A 19,834-nucleotide genomic window follows, 5' to 3' on the forward strand; every position below is an offset into this window, starting at 1 on the left:
CTCTTTTTTTTTTTTTTTGAATTGTCAACCAACTGGTTCCTCACCTTTTTTTTCCTAGAATGTACTCATATAGCTTTCTCATGCTTGCTGTGATGTTTTCTCCAATTTGTTTTTTCTTTTTTTTTTTTCTCTTTCTATTTGTATTCATTCTTTTTAACTTTCACTGTCATTCTTAAGCTGCATTCTCCCTTTCTTATCTCTTCCTGTACCTCAGGCAAGCAGCACTGCAGATTTCTGATCTGGACTGATTGCATACTCAAGAACATTAGTGAAACTATAAAATGCTTCCCATATTCCCCTCATTCTCTTTCCTACCCTTATCATGAAAGATTACCAGTCTTTATTCTGTGGTTGTTACTGGTTCATTTTCTGTTAATTTTCACATTTTTTCAGCACACACTCTTTTTTGCATCAAATTTACCAACTTTTGACAACCACAGTTTATTTCCCTGCTGAGTTGTTACAAATCATCTGGCAATTGCCAGAGGTGACACTGCTGTCTGATGCCTGCTTTGAACAGCAGTAACACACAACAAATGTAGCTCACTTACTCACTGTAGCCAACAGTTTGACCCCAGGAGCAGAACATAGCATAGTGGCAATTAGAAACAGCCTGAACAAGGATTTGGCAGAGGATGAGATGGAACAAAGGAAGCACACTGGGGGGGGGGGAGGGGGGCAGCAGCTACTGGTGCCATCTTAGGATACCCTGTGTATAGTCAGCTGCTGTGTTGTAGCTCTCCTTTCCCAGCAAAGGTGTAAGGGCTTAGAGTCTTTTCAGGCAACAGGTTTGAGCCTGTCTCTTTTCAAAGTTCTTGCCCTATCACAGTTTGCATATTGTGATTGACCCAGTTTTTTCCCAAAGTCTGGAATAAGCACCTGTATCATCTCAGCTCCCCAGAGGACACACAGCTCAGACACGCCTGCTCAAAACTCACTCAGAGTATTGCTGATGTAGACTGGTGGGGTAGAGTGGGGAGCCACATACCCTCAAAGTGTGAGGAACTTGCCCTACAAATAATAAGACTTCAATTTTCACTGCTACCCAGTGGCTACTGTGCACCCTTACGCTTTGCACAGGAGAGCAAGAGAACAGCCAGCAAATGGAGACTCTTTGCTTCTGCATTTCTTTCAAATGAACTACAGGAGGGCATTCGTACTTGTAAATAACCAGTATATTGCCTAATCTGGATAAACAAAAGTGGAAATTTGTTTATTTTTCACTAAAGAAGAAATTTTCTCATTTTAAATAAATTAACCCTTGGAGAAACTGGGTATCTTTAGGATCTCCATTTATACTCATTGTAATGGGCCAGTCCAAATTCTGCCTGATATGATTTCTGTGCTGTTTGGATAATGCAAAAAGAAAGGAAGATATAACTGGGCTTGGAATCATTCTGTAGCCAGAGCTGCCTCTCCTCTCTAAGGTGCACTGTATTCTCACCCTCAATCTTCATTTGTCTCCCAGGTGCAATGGGCTCAGGCTTTCTCATAACAGCAGATACCAGTTGCTGTCAGAAGACAAGCATACCAGGACAGCAGTCTGGTCCTAACTTGCTATCACATAGGAATTTATGTCAGTGCAAGAAGTGCTTCAAAATATCTCAATTTAAGCTTATCCACTGGACTATTTTTAATTCCTAGGACTCAAGAGCCTTTCCATATACGGCAGGGGAAGGGAGGGAAGAATGGGTGGGGAAATTTCCTCTTCTGCTTTATATGGGCCTGACTGCAGGAGCAGATTCATCAAAGTTGTTACATTCTGTATCAGAAAAGGAAATTGTTCTTGTTTGAAGCGGATGTACAGCAGCATCACTTGATGAGATAGGATGCTTATTTATAAGTTGCCTGTTCATTGGAGGGTCTTACAGATTACCTCTGCCAGCAGCGTAGTCACATTTCTCTGCAGAGAGTGTGAGAGCAACAAGCCAGCTATCAGCCTATTATAACGCATATGGGTCACAGGAGTTGTGAAGAAGATAAAGTATCTGAATGGCAGTTTGAACTTATTGCACCACATTTTCTACTTGGCTTTCACCTTCAACAGCTGTGACTGATAATTGCAGTTACATGGTTGGTAGGCTAGCTTAATCATTTTGCAACTCTCTGCAGTGTAGGAGACCCAAAAGTTTAGGTCTCTGTCCTTTCTGCTTAGAAATAGAGCAGAAAAACATTTTACTTGGCCCAGGAGCTTAAAATTAATCACGTGAACTATTGATACATTTTTTTCTGGAATAAGCGCCTGTATCATATACTGATCTTACAGGAAGTTCGCTCCTTGCAGTATGAAGCAACGTTGAATAGCCCTTGGCCCTGGTGCCCAGTAAGCAGCCAGCCACTAGGGAAACAAGGACAACAACCTCCATGGGTGAATCACTGATGAAGGGTCTGATCTCACTTCATCATGCACTGACCTGGGAATTGCCTTCACTAGGGAAAGCAATTTACATACACTGGTGTATGCAATCTAGTCATATGCCTTTGCTGCCTTTGCTTATGAATCTCTCAGTATTAACATTCTTTTTTTTTTTTTTTTTTGCTTCAGATGTATTTATTAACAAAGACAGAAGTGAGAGAAATGCTGTGCATCTGGAACACTTTTTATCCAGCTTTAGGTTTGAGTATGGCATTTGAGCTTACACCTTTGGCTTATATTCTTCTACCACAAGCACAGAGGTGTTATTTTCATGGTTGATGTAATAGCTGCTTGGGCAGACAGAAATTGCCCGATAATTGCTAGGTTCCAGGATTTTCAGAGTTGAATTGGAAGAAATTATAATGCAAACAGACAACAAGAATCCCTCTTCCTGTCCAATGTTGTTTCCATCAGATCTGAAGTTACATGGGACTCACTGAAAACGTGAGGACAAGTAGGCAAAATTACTCAGTGGCAACAGAGAAATGAGAAAAAATGATAGTGATGTGGGAGAGAAAGGCATAAAAGGGTGAGTCATAAATGGACTTTGACAAAGGGCAATTAAATAATGGAGTCATTCCTCAATAAGAGAAAATTAATGGTAGGGAGGAGAAAAACATCATCTGGCAAATATTATTCTTCAGTTTACCTTCAATCCATCACAGGAAAAGAGATCAGTTTGTTGTGAAATCTGTAAAGCTTTACTGTCGTAAGCGTATCTACTGCTTATGTTAGCCAAGCAACTGTCCCTTAGTATAGAGGAAAAGGAAGCAGGAATAAGGGGGACAAGATTCAGCACACCTTGATGTTCTGAGTGTACTGAAAAGGACAAGTCTAATTCTTATTCTCTCTAGAAGTAAAATGTAAGGAATTACTGAAAATTGTATCAGAATGACCCTCAGCTCTTGGTTAGTACTTCAGAATAATGGGTAGAGACTCTGGGAAAAAGACCAAGAACGTCACATTTCTTATAGATATGGGTTTTGGTAATGACTAAAAAAGGTTTAGATTCAGTTAGCTGAATGAAGTAACTATTTTGAACACATTTCATGGAAAACAAAACGATCAGTTATGAAATGAAAAAAAGAAACCAGTCAGTGACCTGTTCAGTAAGGTAACATACTTTGTGGCTAAAGAAATAAGGTGGACACAGCATGCGTTGACTTCTGTAAGATATCTGATATGGTTCCACATGACTTTTCCAACTAGAGAAATATGGATGAGATGGGACTACTGTAAGGTGACCACACAATTGGCTAAGAATAGAACAGAAAACATAACTATTAATGGCTCATGATGTCAGGTTAGCTAATTGGCTAAGTTGGTAGTAGTGTTTCACTTGGCTTCTAAATCCAGCGGGGCTACCTCTATATTTTCACCCATGGAGCTTTGAACATGAACATATGTCAATCAAATGTCCTCTCCACCTCAATGTTATATGACTGGTGAAAAGACAGATGATTAAAAATCCCAACCCTCCTCTCTTCTATTAGAGGATCTTGTGTTCTGGCTACACCTAGACAGAACAGGCAGCATGTGCTGTCGGACAACCTGCAGCCCCTAAATTGCTGTTATTCAGAACTGGACCTGGCTCAGACACCTTGCAGCTTTCTTCTGCTCTTTCTTCCCTCAGAAGCCCAGGTGTGTGGGGAACATTGGGATGGGAGGTGGTTTACCTGGATTGGGGACATCAGAATTGTTCCCAGGTCTTTGTCTCTGCTTTTGAACAGCGAACTCTTCCTAGTGAAGCTTTTAAAATATGTTTATTTCTCTTGAATGTGTTTTACCTATCAAGCAGTAGTAGCAAATGGCAATAAAACCATTTTTAATGGATGACCTGAGGACTGAGTAGAGACTGTGAAGTGTTAATCAGAAATTGTCATAAAGCATGGAAAGTCCATATAGTTGTCTTGTGGAAGGCTGGATTTTTAGAATGAGATGGGAGCTTGGCAGGTTGCAGAAAGGGACTAAAATCAATTGGATAATAAGAATGTATGACATGTGCCACAGGATTAATCAAGTCACAGATGGTGAACATATGCTTCTCTGTATTACCAGTGTGCATGCTGGAAACACTGAAGGACGAAGAGATGATGAATCGGTACTATCCTGCTGTCAGACATCAATTTGTGAGCAGCAGAATTAACAGATCCTGGTGTCCTTTTAATTTGTGTCTCAGACTTGATATCTCATTCTGTAGTAGATGTGAATCTGCCTGATGGTTCTCATACAGGAGCTCCTAATCCTTTGTGTGTTTTTCATTTTTTGGTGCCCAATTAAGACCACACTCAGGCTTTCTGCTTCCTATGGGGGGGTCTGTCTCTGTCCAGCCATCTCTTTTCATGTGAACACAAAGGAGCTTTGTAGCTTTGTGAGTTTGGACTAAAATTAACAAATGGTCTCAAAAGCTATTTGGATGAACCAGACAGATCAAAAGATGTAAAGCATGACTGCATAAACCTTTCTTGGGCAATCAGGCTAAAAATGCAAAAGGCAGATTCACCAGTACATCCAACAGGTGCTGTCCTGGCACTCTTGTTGTAGAAGGCTGTGTAGGGAATATCAGGGCCTGAGAGTGAGATGGCAGCATAGGAATGCTGACCATGTATGCTGCCTTTTGCACTGAGGACACATTTCCATCCAGCTCTGGAAAAAAAAAAAACAACACAAGCTCTCTATCATGTAAAGGAGATTTTTTTGAGTGAACAAACTATTCAGATCTCCAGCAGGATACCATGAGACTAATACAGAAACTAATACAGAGACTAATTGCAGCCATGCATACCATGAGCCTTCTCAGCCTAGCAGTGTTCTGCTGTAGCAGTGTGGGAATCAAAGAATGGCTATAAATGGTCCAAAATCCACTAAGTTTGTTTGTTTGTTGTCCCATGGCCGTAAATTCACCTGCAAAAAAGCTTAATTTCTTTTTTTCTAAAACCAGGGGATCGTAATGGGGCAGTGTCTCACTTGGAACTCTTTCAATCACCAACCAAAAAACATACTGGTTTGCTAAGTACTGAACTATACATTAAAATCTCCATAGATAAACTTAAATGTTGTGAGACTGAATGTCTGTAGCATGCTAAGTTGGAGGCAAAGCCCGTACTTATGCCTTATTGTTTGCACAGTTTATGTGATAAAAGTACACAAAGATACAAGGATGAGAAAGAAATGTTGTGTCCCCAGAGTTACACCATAACTTCTAAGTGAAAGAATATATATATATATATATATATATATATATATAGTCTCCTTCCTTATTCTCTGCAATTCAATCATTGGCATAACTTTAAAGACTGGCTTTTGAGAGACATATACTTGGAAAGCCCATATAACCTATTCAAATCCTGTTTTGAAAGGACTCCAGGTATGAAGAGCATGAAATGTCTATATCCTCCAGTGACTTACTGAGATACTTGCAACATTAGCCATGGAAAAATGACCTTGTCTAACATAAATAGCTAGAAGAATAAAATTCTAGTTGATCCCATATGGAAAGGTAGTAGACAAAGTAGAATTTCACCACACATAAATTTTTTTTTAATTTCTGAAATTAGCAGCATCCTTATTTTCTAGAAAAGCCTTGGTATTGGCTTTTCTAGAATGTGGTCTTTAGTAATAAAATTTACCAGCCTTATTTCCTAGTGAAAACAAACACTACTTGACATTGTATAAGCCTGCTTGTTCAGTAGTTTTCTTGAGTATGCATTAAAATTCTTTTCTGCAATGGGTCCTTATCCAGAAAAAATGTATAATTTTTGCACTTCTCTTTACTGAAATCAGTAACTTAAATCATTCCACTTCAGTGGGCTTTAGCTAAATCAGGGCACAGAAAAGTCTTTGTAGGCTTTGGCTAATAGATTATTTTTTGAAGATTACTTCAGCAGAACTTCAGACAAAATTTGAGTGCTTTAGAAGTTAACAAAATGTTTTCTATAGAAATTTTCCACCACGTCAGCATAATTCAGGAGCGTTTCATAATCTTTCTGTTTACTGTCTTATCTAATCCATTTGAATGTTCTCAGTATTTTGTTCAGCACTATAGAGCTATATTTTGATTTCCAATTGCATATATATAATAAACCTTGTTGAAAACCTTGTAGAATCTGATATACTCCAATTGCATATATATAATATATGCAATAATAATGCAATTGGAGTATATCAGATTCAACAAGGTTTTCTCAAAGAGATTGTATCCCTGTATATATAAATATTAATCAGAGAAGAAGGAACTGAGTAACTTTCTCTGCTTTTGCTGTAAAAGCCTTTGTATGAGGCATGACACGTCTCCATTACAGTAACTCTGCCTGAGGAAATCATCTTCCCTGGCATTCAGCGGTGGCAAAGGGATTTTAGGAGGCATCGTGTGGCATTTGAGGGACAGGGCTTAGTGGATAGTTTTGGCAGGAGGTAGATGCTTGGACAAGATTATCTTTGAAGTCTTTTCCAACTTTAATAATTCTATGATTCTATGATTCTGTGGTCAGACCTTCCTTTTTCTAACTCACTAACACTGGAGATGATGTTCCCAGTGATTTGTAGATTCCCAGCACTCTCGGTTCCCTTCTCCTTTGTCCACTCCAGTTCTTACTATCATCATCTTGTCATTCATCACCTCTCAGTCTCTGGTGCTGGAGCTCTGAATGGTGCTGCCAAAACATTTGGTCTCCAAACCCTTCATCGCCCTCCCTGAGCATAGCCACACTCTTCCTTGTAGGTAACAGCCTTTGCCATTTTAATTCAAACACTTCACTACAGGCACTCAGTATCCTAATGCTCCTCTGTCAAATGTCTCTTAGTCCTGGCATACAGCAGGAATTGGTATCATGAGCTGATACTCCTCAGATGTGGAAGGAAATTGATGTATAAAGGAAAAGAAAGCCTCTCCCCATCTTCTTTTGTTCCTTATATTTGCCTGAAGCTGGGTGCTCCCTGAGCGTTCAGAGGAGAAAAGTTTCTTTCCTCCTGAGTGGATTTCTCTACTCTGCTGTGTTGGATATGTTAACCTTATCTGTTTGAAAGGTCCATGGAGGTACCAGTTAGAAACAGTTTCTAGCCTGAAGCTTGCACCACAGAAGCAGTGGGAACAGAGAGAATATTTTCTTATTTTAAGACAAAAAAAAGAACAGGTTATTTTCCCAGGGATTGGAGGGAGGAGAAAAAAAGGAGAATGCTTAAGTGCCAGGTGATAATGTCCATCACACTGCTCAGTGATGAAACTAAGAAGACAAAAATAGACAAAGTGACCTCATGGCTTTTGGCAGCAATACCTACTAGACAAAAGAGAGGCTTTAAAAGGCTTGTGGAACTGATAGCAAAGGGCTTGGACACCTCAGAGTTTTTGGTTCTGATCCAGCAGGAAGCTGCTTTGCTTCTCTCCGATTGCCTCTCTCTGTTTATGGGGAGCTGTGAGTTAAACGGGCTTTGTGACATGCCCAGCTCTCCAGGTCTGGACTCTGCCTTCTCAAGCTTGGATCAGCCTTATGCAGGTACAGGTGTCTCCTCATTTTTCTTTTTTTTTTCTCTTTTTCATTTGTCCTCTCCTCTCCCCTCCTCTCCTCTTCTGTTTCCACAGATCTTTGTTCCCCATTCATTTCTCTGTTCTGCTTTCACTCTTCCTGTTTTTCTTCAACAAGTCATCTTAGGAAGATTCTGTTTTTTTCTTAAAACATTGTGAGAGATTGTAGCTTGAATACCGTGATCATTTTTTCTGTTGGGATAATGGCTGTAGTTTGTTCTGCACTCTAACCTTGATAAGAAGGAGAATAGGGAGAAAAGGGAAGCAAGTCTCAGGTCTTGCCCTTGCCCTGAGAGCAAGTCTCACAGCCTCAGTTTCCAGCTGCTTCTGAGCATAGAGTAGTTCAGACCAACATCCTAGGGAAGCTATGTGTAGATTTTAATGCTGAGTCTGGCCCAACTGTTGGTGGAGGCATAACCAAGACTATCTACAGTATTTGCTAGCCCACACTGTAGAGTTGAACCCTTTCACAGTGTACTGCTGTCGAAAGAGGCTCAGGCACTCACTCTGGCTGGTGTAACTCCCTAGCTGTTAGCTCCTGATGCACAATATCTTCCTGGGAGTCACTCACACAGAATTTACATAGTGTGAATGTGATTTAAATTCTGTAGCAATGCTCTTTCTCTTTATAAATGTAGAAGCGAAATATGAGCTTGGTGAGGTATAGTGACTGGATGCTTGTAGAAAGAAAGAAATGTCTTGTTTCCTCCACTGGGAACCCCCAGCTTCCCCTGGCACAAGCATGCAGATTTCTAAGTGGAGTGAACAGACCTTCAGGGATTGTAATTCATTTCCATCATGGACAGCTGATCTTTGAGGGAAGTCCACAACTGTTCTGAATAGCACTAAGTCTCCACAAAATCCTGGTCACTGTTAGTCTTGGTTCAGCAAGGTGGAGTCAGTATGTAAGGAAAGCTTTTCAGAGAGCCTTTACTCTCCAAATGCAAGTGTAAATGATGAGCCATTTGCACAGGTTAGAACTGATTTGGCTTCTTCTAGATTTCTTGGTGCAAAGGGGAGGAATGGACTGAGCATCCAGCTCAAGTAACCAAACAGGTGCCCTTGCTGAAATCACAGGGTAGCAGCATGTGCTGTGAATGGCTTCAAGCCTTGAGATCGGTCTTCCTTTGTCTTTATCTTAAGCTTCTGCAAGGATGACTGCTGTGCAAGTTGACACTTTATTTTCCACCTGAACTATGAGAGGGAGCTCTTTTTGCTGTGGTTACACTAATGCAGTATAGAACATACCACACCTGTAGCACCTAGACAGGTTTTGGGGAATATCTGCAGCCCTCAGGAAAACTTGTGTCCTTCCCAGCTAAACTTCCTCTCCCATTGCTGTCGCCCAATGCAAGTAGCTCTGCACCATTAACTGGTCCTCACTGAATGAATGTTCTGAGAGAAAACAGTCAAAAGATTGGACAAAGTGATGCAGTTTTTTGGCAATTAGAGGCAGGCAGTGGATGGACTTCTCATCTGTACAGCCATGCTGGGAAAAAGACAATGGGAGTAAGGAAAAGAATAAAATGAAAAAAACTGGAGATTATCTTGTGGCTTGGGTTTGCTCTACCTTTTTTCTCTGCAAGATTAGTGCTGATTTCTTGAACACTGATTATAGGGAAGTCCATGCTTTTCTCAGGGTAGCTGAGTTTGGTTTTCTGTTGAATCTTGCTCACACTATGCTTTCTCTACACATGGGGTAGAGAACACAGTGTTCCTCACTGGGGCTTTGCTGTCCACTGGACTGGCAGAGCAGATGGAAAACGATTATTCTGCACTTTCATGCCAGTGTCCCAACAGGTGTCAGCTTTTCCAGGCAAGCCTGTGTAAGTAGATTCCTTCTGGGCTGGCTGATCGGTCATAGAGGTCTGGGATTCTTGCTCAGGAGCAAATGGTCTGTTTCCTTGCTGGGCTTGGGGCACAGACAAGGGACTGCAGCAAGGGTAAAAGCATGCCTCCTGCTGCCGCAGGGCTGCTGCAGGGAGCAGTGAACAGCCCTACACACGGTGTTGATGTAAGACACAGACTATAACTGTCACTGCGGGGCCCAGGCACCAGCTGTTCCTGCTGAGCACCTAAAAACTATGACTCCTGTTGCACACACACATCTGAACTAACAGTACTGATGGCTCCTTTCCAGACCTCTAGAGGAACTGCTTGCTCCTAAGTATCCACCATATGGCAGGAGGAAGATCTGCATATCACAGGGCTCCACCTTCAGGGTGATAAGTAACAGGGTGATAAGTAAATGCTCCAGATACCCAGGATCAAAGACACAAATTTCAAACACACTGTGAAATACAGCCAGGGACTCTTGTCCACATGCTGCAGAAGTAGGAAGTCCCAGATCTGACCAGAAAACAGAAACCGTCCTTTAAAACAAAGCCAGTTCTCTTTCTGCACCCATAGAAACTTCACTGATAGTGTTTGCATGGAAAGAGGAAACTGACCTGGGTTTCTATCAGCAGTTACAAACAATGCTTATCAGCAAAGGTTGGACAGAAAAGATAGGGCAGATGGTGTCAGTATGTCTCCTTTTTTGAGCGCTAGAATACCTACAGCCATATCACTGCCCATCTTTGCCCATCTAGCCTCTTGTGGAGCTCTGAGCTTGTCTTTCTGTCTCTTGCAGAGCTTCACCGCCACGAGAGCATCCAAGAGAAGAACGTGAAAGAAGCCAAAACCAAGTGCAGAACCATTGCATCCCTGCTGACAGACGCACCCAACCCCCACTCCAAGGGGGTGTTGATGTTCAAGAAGCGCAGACAGAGGGCTAAGAAATATACACTAGTGAGCTTTGGGAGTGTTGACGAAGACCGTTCCTACGAGGAGGAAGACGGAATTTTTCCAACTAGTGAGTCTGAATTTGATGAGGAAGGTTTCTCTGACGCCCGAAGCTTAACAAATCACTCAGACTGGGACAACACTTATCTGGACATTGAAAAGTCCAAGTCAGTCTCTGAGCAGAAAGAAGAGAAGCAAAAAGGTTTGAGTGAAGCCTCGGGTAAAGGAGCACGGTTATTTGAACAGCAGAGGGAACGGGCAGGGAAGTACACAGTGGAAAAAGTCCCTGCACAGAGGAGCCCCCAGCTAACCCCAGCTGCCCAGCCACAGCCGGGCATGGTGAATGGAGATATGCCTGTGCCACAGAAGACAGCCAGTGTGCCCCTCAGCATCCACCTGGAAGGTGTGCAAGTGCCCAGCAAGATGCCAGCCACCACACTTACTCAGGTCCTGGCTCCCCCCAGCCCCACTGTTTTCCCGCACCCCCCAGGCACACCTGACCCCTTCTCTTCAAGCACTAGTATGTTCAACAGATCTGCACGGCCCTTTACTCCTGGTTTTTCTGGCCAACGCCCAGCAACATCCTCAGTCATCTTCAGGCCATCTGCACCCAAAAAACCTAGTGAAAACCTTGGTGGACAAAGCACGGTGGTCTCCCCTTCCTCACCTCTTGCTCCAGGAACACCTGCCAGTGCCACAGCACCGACACACCGTGGTCCAGTGAGCTCCTCCACATCTCTGTATATTCCTGCACCAGGCAGGCCAACAACACCACTAGAATCACAGCCAAGAGCTGGAGGAAGCACTCCAGAGACCAAGCCTTCTGCCAGCCCTGCACGGACATCCACTGCCTCTATATTCCTGTCAACTCCCTCAAAGCCAGGAGGGGAGGTGGCCTCTGCAGCATCTCAGCCCCGAGTCCCTGGAACAGCCTCTTCTTCCTTGTATATTAGCCCAGCACCAGCACAGCATATGGTAAGCACCTCCCCGCTGCCAATGCAGCTTTCTGCCAACTCAGCAGCAACACCACGGCCTCCTTCTGAGCCCTTAACTTCCAGGGAGCAGAGGATTGCCGTGCCAGCTCCCCGCACAGGCATCCTGCAGGAGGCTCGCCGGCGGGGCAACAAGAAACCCATGTTCAGTAAGGTTGAGGAAAAGAAGAACTCACCCAACCCCGAGCTCCTGTCTCTGGTGCAGAACCTGGATGAGAAGCCGAAAGGTGACCACGTTGGGGCAGGCTTTGAGTCTGGGCCTGAGGAGGATTTCCTCAGCCTGGGTGCTGAAGCCTGCAACTTCATGCAGTCCTCAGGCCGCAAGTTTAAGACCCCACCTCCAGTGGCTCCTAAGCCTCAGCAGCAAGATGCTGGACTGGTAAATGGGGCCCATGACATGCCTCAGCTTAAAGGCAAGGGGGCACAGCTCTTTGCCAAACGCCAGAGCCGCATGGACAAGTTTGTGGTGGAGACAGCAGCGAAGCCAGAGTCCAAGCCCAGGACCCCTTCACCTTCCCCTTCTCTGCCTTCATCCTGGAAATATTCACCCAATATCCGGGCTCCGCCTCCGATAGCTTACAACCCAATGCATTCCCCTTTCTATCCTCTGGCAGCCAGCAAGTCTCAGGCTAGTAAGGCAGAGAGCAAAGTGAAAAAGGCACCTGGCCAGAAGTCAGGGAACAAGGCCTTTGATTTAATGCACCATCAGCCCTATCAATTAAAGTCAGCCATGTTCTGTTTTGGTGATCCCCCGAGCTCCAGCACTCAGAAGTCTCCTGGTCAGCCAGGCCAGCAGGCCAGCTCGTCCTTCACTGCAGCCAAGCAGGTCCCTGTGAAAACAGCCAAAACACAGGAGATTCGTCGCTTCTCCACCCCTGCTCCCATGCCTGCTTCGAGCAGCTTGGCACCCACTGTGCTTGTGCCCCGCTCAGCCACCACGTTGGATGAGCCCGTGTGGAGAACAGAAATGGCTTCTTCTGCTCCTGCTACCCCAGCACCCTTCCAGATGGAGCTCAGCCAGTCCCCTAAGCCGTATCAGAGTTCCCCAGAGTTTGGTCAGGCAAGCCTGGGGCCCTCCCCAAACCCAGCTTCAGCCTCTCGTTTTCAGGTGGCCAGGCCCAAATTCTCAGCAGCCAGAACAGGAATGCAGGCGAATGTGTGGAGGCCAAGCTTTGGCCACCACTGAGGCACGCATCATTCCCATCCCATCCACGGCCCTGCAGAGGTAGTGTTCATTTTGTCTTTCTTGTCAGCTCAGTATGTTGAGGTGGTGTGACACAAAATGAAGAAAAGAGAAAAAAAAAAGTACTCCCCTTCTGCACCACCTTCTCCCCCCACCTCTCTTTGAACCTGGATAGGCAGCTTCGTGGCAAGGCTTATGGCTGTGGCTACAGATGAAGGAAGAATGTGCAGAGAGGGCATGTGTGGTACTCAAGGACTGGGAACTCACATACAGCAGCAAAGCACACCTCTGGAGAGGTGAACTGTAGCTGTTGTCTCACAAGAGGATATGAAGTGGTTTTCCTCTGAGGGCTTTGGAGTCAGCTTTGAATGAAGAAGTCTTGAGGGGACAAAAGCCTTGCTGGAAGAAAGGATTCCAATGCAGAAGTCCTACCTTTCCCATAAAACTGTTTTTTTAAAAAGCCAGTTAGTCTGTACATGTGCACTTGTATGCCCACATGTACACACACTGAATAGCAGTAAAGCAAAAGGAGAAGTGGGGTCTGCCATGTACAGTTCTGCCAGATACCCCTTCTGAGAGGCATGGGAAAGGAGGTAAGGGAGCAGAGCAGGAGTGTTGGCACGCACACACAGAAGCAGCATGCACTGTGCAGGAGGATGACTATGGGTGCCTGTTCCTCTAGTCACCAGGGCTGGAGTTGAAAGGGAGTCATCTAGCTGGCACTAAACACAGCTGTAAGGTCTGGGAGCAGTTTGACAGTGGGGCCTTGAATGTACTTGCTAGGCTACCACAACCTGGAGGAATCACGGAAGGAAGTGTTAAATTTTGGAGATAAATAAATAGCAAAGCTGAGCTCAGGCTGTGGCTGGTAGGCTCCAAGCAAGCCCTGCAGCACTGGTCCCACTGAACAGGAGATAGATTCTGTAAGTATAAAGAAGGATTGTGTAGGAAAAGGTAAAGTTGCCTTTAAAAGGAAGCAGGATTGAATATGCATTTATACATGAGCTTTTTGTTTAGTTTAGGAAAGAAATATAGCTAGATTGGAAGTGGTTCACTACATAAAACTTCCTTAAAATTGTTGCGCTGGAAAATATATCCTCTCTACAGATAGTCTCAGCAGGAGAATGGGAGACAGAGAAATGGAGTCATCAGTGAAATTTCATACTAAATGACTTAATTATCCATGAGATTATTTGATAAAAACTGAAGTGCTTTGAGATTTCCAGAGGATCTGCATTCTTACACATGCATACAGAGCTCAATCTGCTGGCAGTGCTGGGGAAATAGGACTAGTTATTCTTTGAATGTCCCAGGCTAGATCAATAGCGTATAAGAAGAAAGTATTCCCTTTACTAAGGAAGAATTCAGGGTATCAGTAGGGTTTCTTTGCATTTGCGTGTGTGTATCACATGTGCTCTGGTCCACACATCCCTGTCATTTGCTTTCCTGCCCTTTCTCCTCCTTTTGTAGCAGTTCCACACATTGGGCTGGAGAATCTCACTAGCAACTTAGTCCTGGACAAGTTTGAGAGGGAGAGAATGAGAGAAAAGTAAAAGCAATACACAATCCTTCCAGATCTCTTTGAATCCTTCAAGTCTGGCTGGGCTTGCTTTGCAGACCTGTGTTTGCAGCATTCATTGATGGGGACCCTGGAATGTAGAAAATCATGCTGGAGAAGGAGGAGAAAAACAATTACATCTCTCTTGGCAAACTATCAGCTGTGGGAAAAGATGGAGAGAAAACCTTTGGGAATGTCCTGCATTAATAAGAAAAGGGATGCAACTGGTTGTATGACATGAGAGCAGCCAACCTCAAATGATGAGGTGATACTTTTTCTTCCTGGAAAACCTCAGAGGGGAGGTCTTAGCACAAGTCTTCATTGCAGAGTTAACTCAGACCACCAGAATCCACTTCAACTGTGGTGAGGGAGAGCAGCCACGCTACAAAACCTGACTTGCACCATTACTTTCTCGCTCATCCTATGCTGCACTGCATTGCCATCATGTCAGGAAAAAAATATCAGGTGCTTAGCAAGCTAAATCTCTGTGATTCTTCCCAAAGAAAGCAAGTCTTCTATTTTCCTAGGAAAACCATGGAGAGGAACTGAAGGACTGGTAGTGCTTCAAAAGCTTCGTCTATAATCTTTTTGTGGAGCACCGGCTGGCTGTCACTGGCTGATAGTTTTAGCCACTAGCTTTAGACAGACCAGCTTGCCCAGGCAGAAAGTATCAGTGAACTCAGGTGTAGAGAGGGGTTATGTGGACCAGAGAAAAGGTGCTCAGGATAATTCTGCAGTGAAGAAATAATCTCAGAAATTCTGAATCTTACTCTAGCGTTCCTGTCTCTCATGGACTTAAAGATCAAGTGTTGTCAGGGCCTGAGCATCTAAGGAATTTCATTTTGCCACTAGAAAAAAAAATAAGGAAAAGAGAGAGAGAGGTCTGGCTTTATCACACTTGTGAGATTGCATCTGGCCTGTATCTGGGTGGTGCTTCTCCAGATTTCTAGGATACACTGATGATGGCCAAACACCGTGGACTGTTACATGACAGGATCTGAGTGGAATAGCTGGATTTGGTCCATCCTTCCGATAAGTCATGGAAAGAAGATGGAAAAGATTCAGGTCTGACTGGAGAACGGATATTGAACATCAGAGCAAGGAAAAGAATCAGGAGGCTGGGGACCCTGCATTTCACCTCTACCATTCTTGGTTCAAAGCCAGGTTTGGAAGGAAAGCTACCTATCCTATGAGGACAGAGCAGGATCCACAAAAGCAGAAGGTGCTGCAGATGAGGCCTATAATGCTTGTGGAGTATCCCAAACAAGGCCTGTAGCTGCAAGTAATGTGAGATGTGAACTAATGCTGAGATGCATCTGCTAAGCTATAGGGAAGAAGCCTGCACAACTGCTGGCTTCAAGCAGGTCTGCTAGGGTCTGCTCATGAAACTAATGTGGCTGCCTGCTAGGTAACAGCTGAATCATATACAGTTCACTTGAACCTCTCCAAATTTCAAATTCTTCAGCTGTTAAACAAGCACAGATGTAAACAGTTGTCGGACAAGTTTTAGTTCCCACCTGCTAATATATGAGCTGCAGTGGTAGGCCATACCCCGGCATCCCCTAGTTAAGCATCTGAAAACATCTATGTGTGTTCTGATTTAAAACTGCTTATCATCCCTCCTCTCTAGCATGCTGCTATGGCAATTATGAGGGTTTATCTTGGCTTCAGAAGTCAGTCTCTTCCCTCTGAATGTATAGGAACACTTGCCAGGGATAACCTCAAGTTCCTGTAGCAGCTGAGAGGAACTATCTCAGAAGAGACTGATGTGATGAGGAGTCACTTGTCACCATACACAAGCACAGTGCCATCCAGGATTGTTCTCTGATTGAATCTACTCCCTTTCTGCTATAATATCCAGCACACCCTATCAGGCCCTCTTCATAGAGGATCCTCATCAGTGCTCTGAAAATGGGAGTTCCACAGCAGTGCTCTGTCTGGTGGCAGATGTGACCCCAAAAGGTGAATAGATTTGGTGTCTCTGTTTTTGGAAGTACATTTTCCTTTTCTGTTTTGTCTTTTTTTTTTTTGCAATTTACAGTCACTTTCTATTTGTTTGTGCAGAAGAATAAACTTGTGATATGCACTTTACGTGTGGCATTTTGTCACCTTTGCTTGGCACCCAGAAGGAAGTACTGTTCACCTCACATGCAGTTTAGCGCTACCACAAACTTCTAAAGCCATGAGAACATAAGGAGTCCAAAAAAAGGATAGGAAGTCTCGACAACAAAAATACCTGGGCTTAAGTTGGCCTTAAAGCTTCTACACATTAAAAAAAAAGACCCTGAAAGCAAAAAGTTAAGTGAGATGTAAACTTTGGTACTACAAGTTATAAAGCACTCACTTTCTAGTAAGACTAGACTACTTATTTCCTTATGGTTGGTGTCACAGCCCGATACAAAAATCAGCTCTGCCTGTGCTTGTCCACTCTCAGCATAGCCTTTCATAATCCTGCTCTGCTCTAGCCCAGTGATCTATGTCTACAACAGAAAAAAATCCAGATAGGAATTCACAGAGGTGCCAGCTGTGAGTCTTTTCCAAATGCCTCTTCTTGTCTCAGTTATAGAACAGAGAGGAGTCAGTGTGAAATCTGGCCCTGCAAATTCCTGTTGTCCTAAGCTGTAGGGCTGTTAACAATCCCATCCTAGCAAAAGATCAGTCCAAATCTTTACGCTGCAAGGATGGGGCACAGCACCTGGCACAACCTAAAATGTGTGTAGTCATCTTTCCCAGGCTCAGCCTGCATTCCTCTACTATCCCCTGCTTGTAAATCTGGTGTTAACAACAGTTTGTCAGCTCCAGTAAGTCCAAATACAAATCTACATTGTACAACCATTCAACTTATTAACTGAAAGATCAGAATATCCGATCAGTCAGAAGACCAAGTATAATCCACTAAGGATAGACTCCAGCTCTAACACTAACCCAGTTCATGTTAAAGTCTGTTCAATTTGGGGTCCTGAGAGTTTCATTGCCCTCAGTTTAGGTCTAGTGTTAGCAGACCTTTTTTCCTAGATGTATATCACTCACAAGTAGAAATTCCTGAGCCCTACTGGAGATGCAGGGGTCAGCTGTAGGATCAGACTTGCAGACTGGGCTCTGGTATAGCTATCATTTTATGGATGTTTCTCAGATTAATTGCTTGCATGGTGGTCTTGAGGTGGACCTTGTAACCATCCAGCATATTTCTGATTGATTTGTGGATGGGAAACACACAAATGAGTAAAAAAGTCTGCTGATGCCAAACTGAGCTTCAAGTCCAACCAGAAACTCAGTTCCCAAAGAAATAAGTCTACAGATGCACAGGCTACAGATTAGGACTGCATCTTGTTTTGCTTAATAAAGCTGACATAGTAGGATTACGAGCTATTCCAGATGGTTTAACACATTGCAGGACAGTTGCTGTGTTCAGGGCTCTGATTAAATTCCCTGTTAACCTCTGTAACCTTCTCAAGTGAGAGTCATTTCTTCTCACAGCAGGTCATGTCAGAAGGAGCCAGAAAAACAGACTTTCAAATGTGGAGGGGGAGCCAGCTATGAGTTTACTGACCCAAAGCAAAGCCAAAGGATTATTGAATGGCTACACAGAAGACTAGGGATGAAAGTGGACTACAGTGTGCTACTCAGCATTTTGAAATAAGAAAGTACCAAGGTGCTTAGTAGGGATACCTGCCTCCAAACAATCATTCTAGTTGGAAGGAGAAGTGTCCAGCAAAGTGCACGCCAAGCACGTATACAGAATATACAAAGAGTAAGGATATTTGCTGGCAGTACAGACCTATGGCTTTAACGGCCACTAGATGTTGCCACTGTTCTTTTCCAAATTATCTGGAGTTTTGGCATTCACCTGATGTGGTGTTAAATCTGGAGGGTGTAAAATCGTAGGAAATCCTTCCCTCCTAATCTATCCTGTTTTGGCACTCACATACGACATTTCTTAGTACCACGTGCCAGAGGAGAAGACCAGCCTCATACCAGGGAGTTTTGGCAGTGGGAGGCCTGATGCAGCACGGAGGGCATTCCTGGGTTGCAGCACGTGGAGCATGCAGACAAATAGGCTGCCCAGCAAGGAACACCCCACAGTTACGCCAGCTATTCTAACACCCACTCCAGCATTGTGATCAAATCCTACATATTTCTGTCCCAGCCCTAAATCTCATCATGCATTTAGCCCACGTAGTGGCAGGAGAGAGCCTAGCATTAACTATTTGTCCTATTGTGTTGCTACAACAAAATACTGTCAAGGCAAGTCTGCATAAAATTGGAAGAGATTAAGCATATAATACATATTTTAAACTATCAAATAAAATAACATAAAAAGACGTATTTGAAAATAAAAAAACTCCTTCCTCAAAAACCAACGTGAATGTTTTGCAACTTCTTCTAGAACAGATCAAATTACATTGAAGTCTGCTGCTTATGAACGTATTCACTGTGTTATAGTCCTGGGCTCCAGGGAGAGAAAGGAGCAAAGCCACTCTGTATCCCTGGAAAATTAAAACAGTGAAGGTTATTTGTCAGACAAACTCTGCCTGCCAGGCTTTCACATAGTCAAAATCTGCTTGGGAGACAGCCCTGCTGAGGACTGGCTCTTACTTATGCCCATCTAGCGCTACCTAATGAGACAGATCTCATCTGCTGCTCTTGAAATGATTTCACAGACATCAACAATTAGGAGTCAGATCGTTTGAAATTAGGCACGTGGGAACTCAGCACAAAAATGAATGTTGAGTATACTGGACAGAGAAAGCAATGCTTTGTGCAGGCTGTTCCTGAGGCCACTTAAGTAAAAGGTATTTTTGGAAAGAGGGAGGTGGCCACAGTGACACGCGGGCAGTTCCTTCTATGATTAAAAACTCCTCCTTGAAGTACTGCAATGTCCTGGAGGCAGGAAACATACTATCCTTGCTGACCTACGTGGAAACTCCATACTCAAGCAAGGACTGAACTTGGCCCCCAAATCTCACCACGATCCAAGATGGGGAAAAGCAACAACAACAAAACAATGCAAAGAAACAAACAAAAACACAAATGAAAAACAAACAAAAAGAGAAACAAAAAACACCCATGCGACTCATCAAGCAAGTCTTCTAGTGATTTAAAGCTTCGAGGTTCGAGTAGAGCCCTACACTACTTATTATCTACATTGTTTTCATCCTATTACTGAAAGCAGAGATAACAGATTGAAATAGTATCACCAGTGGAAAAATCCATTAAGCTGCTGAACCTGGCAACATGGCGGACCACAAGTGCAGTCTCTCCTAAGCCTGCCAAAGATGCTTCTAGATTACTGAACTACATATTTCTATTTCCCAGGGAAACTGCATAGAGAGAAGGAAGGAGCAGGATTTAGTTCTCAGCCTGGCAACTGAAAATGGAG

The 19,834-nt window shown here is 43.7% G+C and overlaps 1 protein-coding gene across 1 annotated transcript in view; it reads left to right on the forward strand.

The window, feature by feature from the left end:
• SYNPO2L (synaptopodin 2 like) overlaps positions 1-12,899 on the forward strand; it is a gene marked incomplete at both ends in the record, with an annotated part of 29,966 nt that extends 17,067 nt beyond the window's left edge. The window contains one exon of the mRNA XM_079535640.1: positions 10,570-12,899. Coding sequence (XP_079391766.1) covers positions 10,570-12,899 — 2,330 coding nt within the window. The remainder of the gene's footprint in view (positions 1-10,569) is intronic.
• Positions 12,900-19,834: the final 6,935 nt, after the last annotated feature.

The sequence above is a fragment of the Tetrao urogallus genome, assembly GCF_951394365.1.
Source record: "Tetrao urogallus genome assembly, chromosome: 5".
NCBI lineage: Eukaryota > Metazoa > Chordata > Aves > Galliformes > Phasianidae > Tetrao > Tetrao urogallus.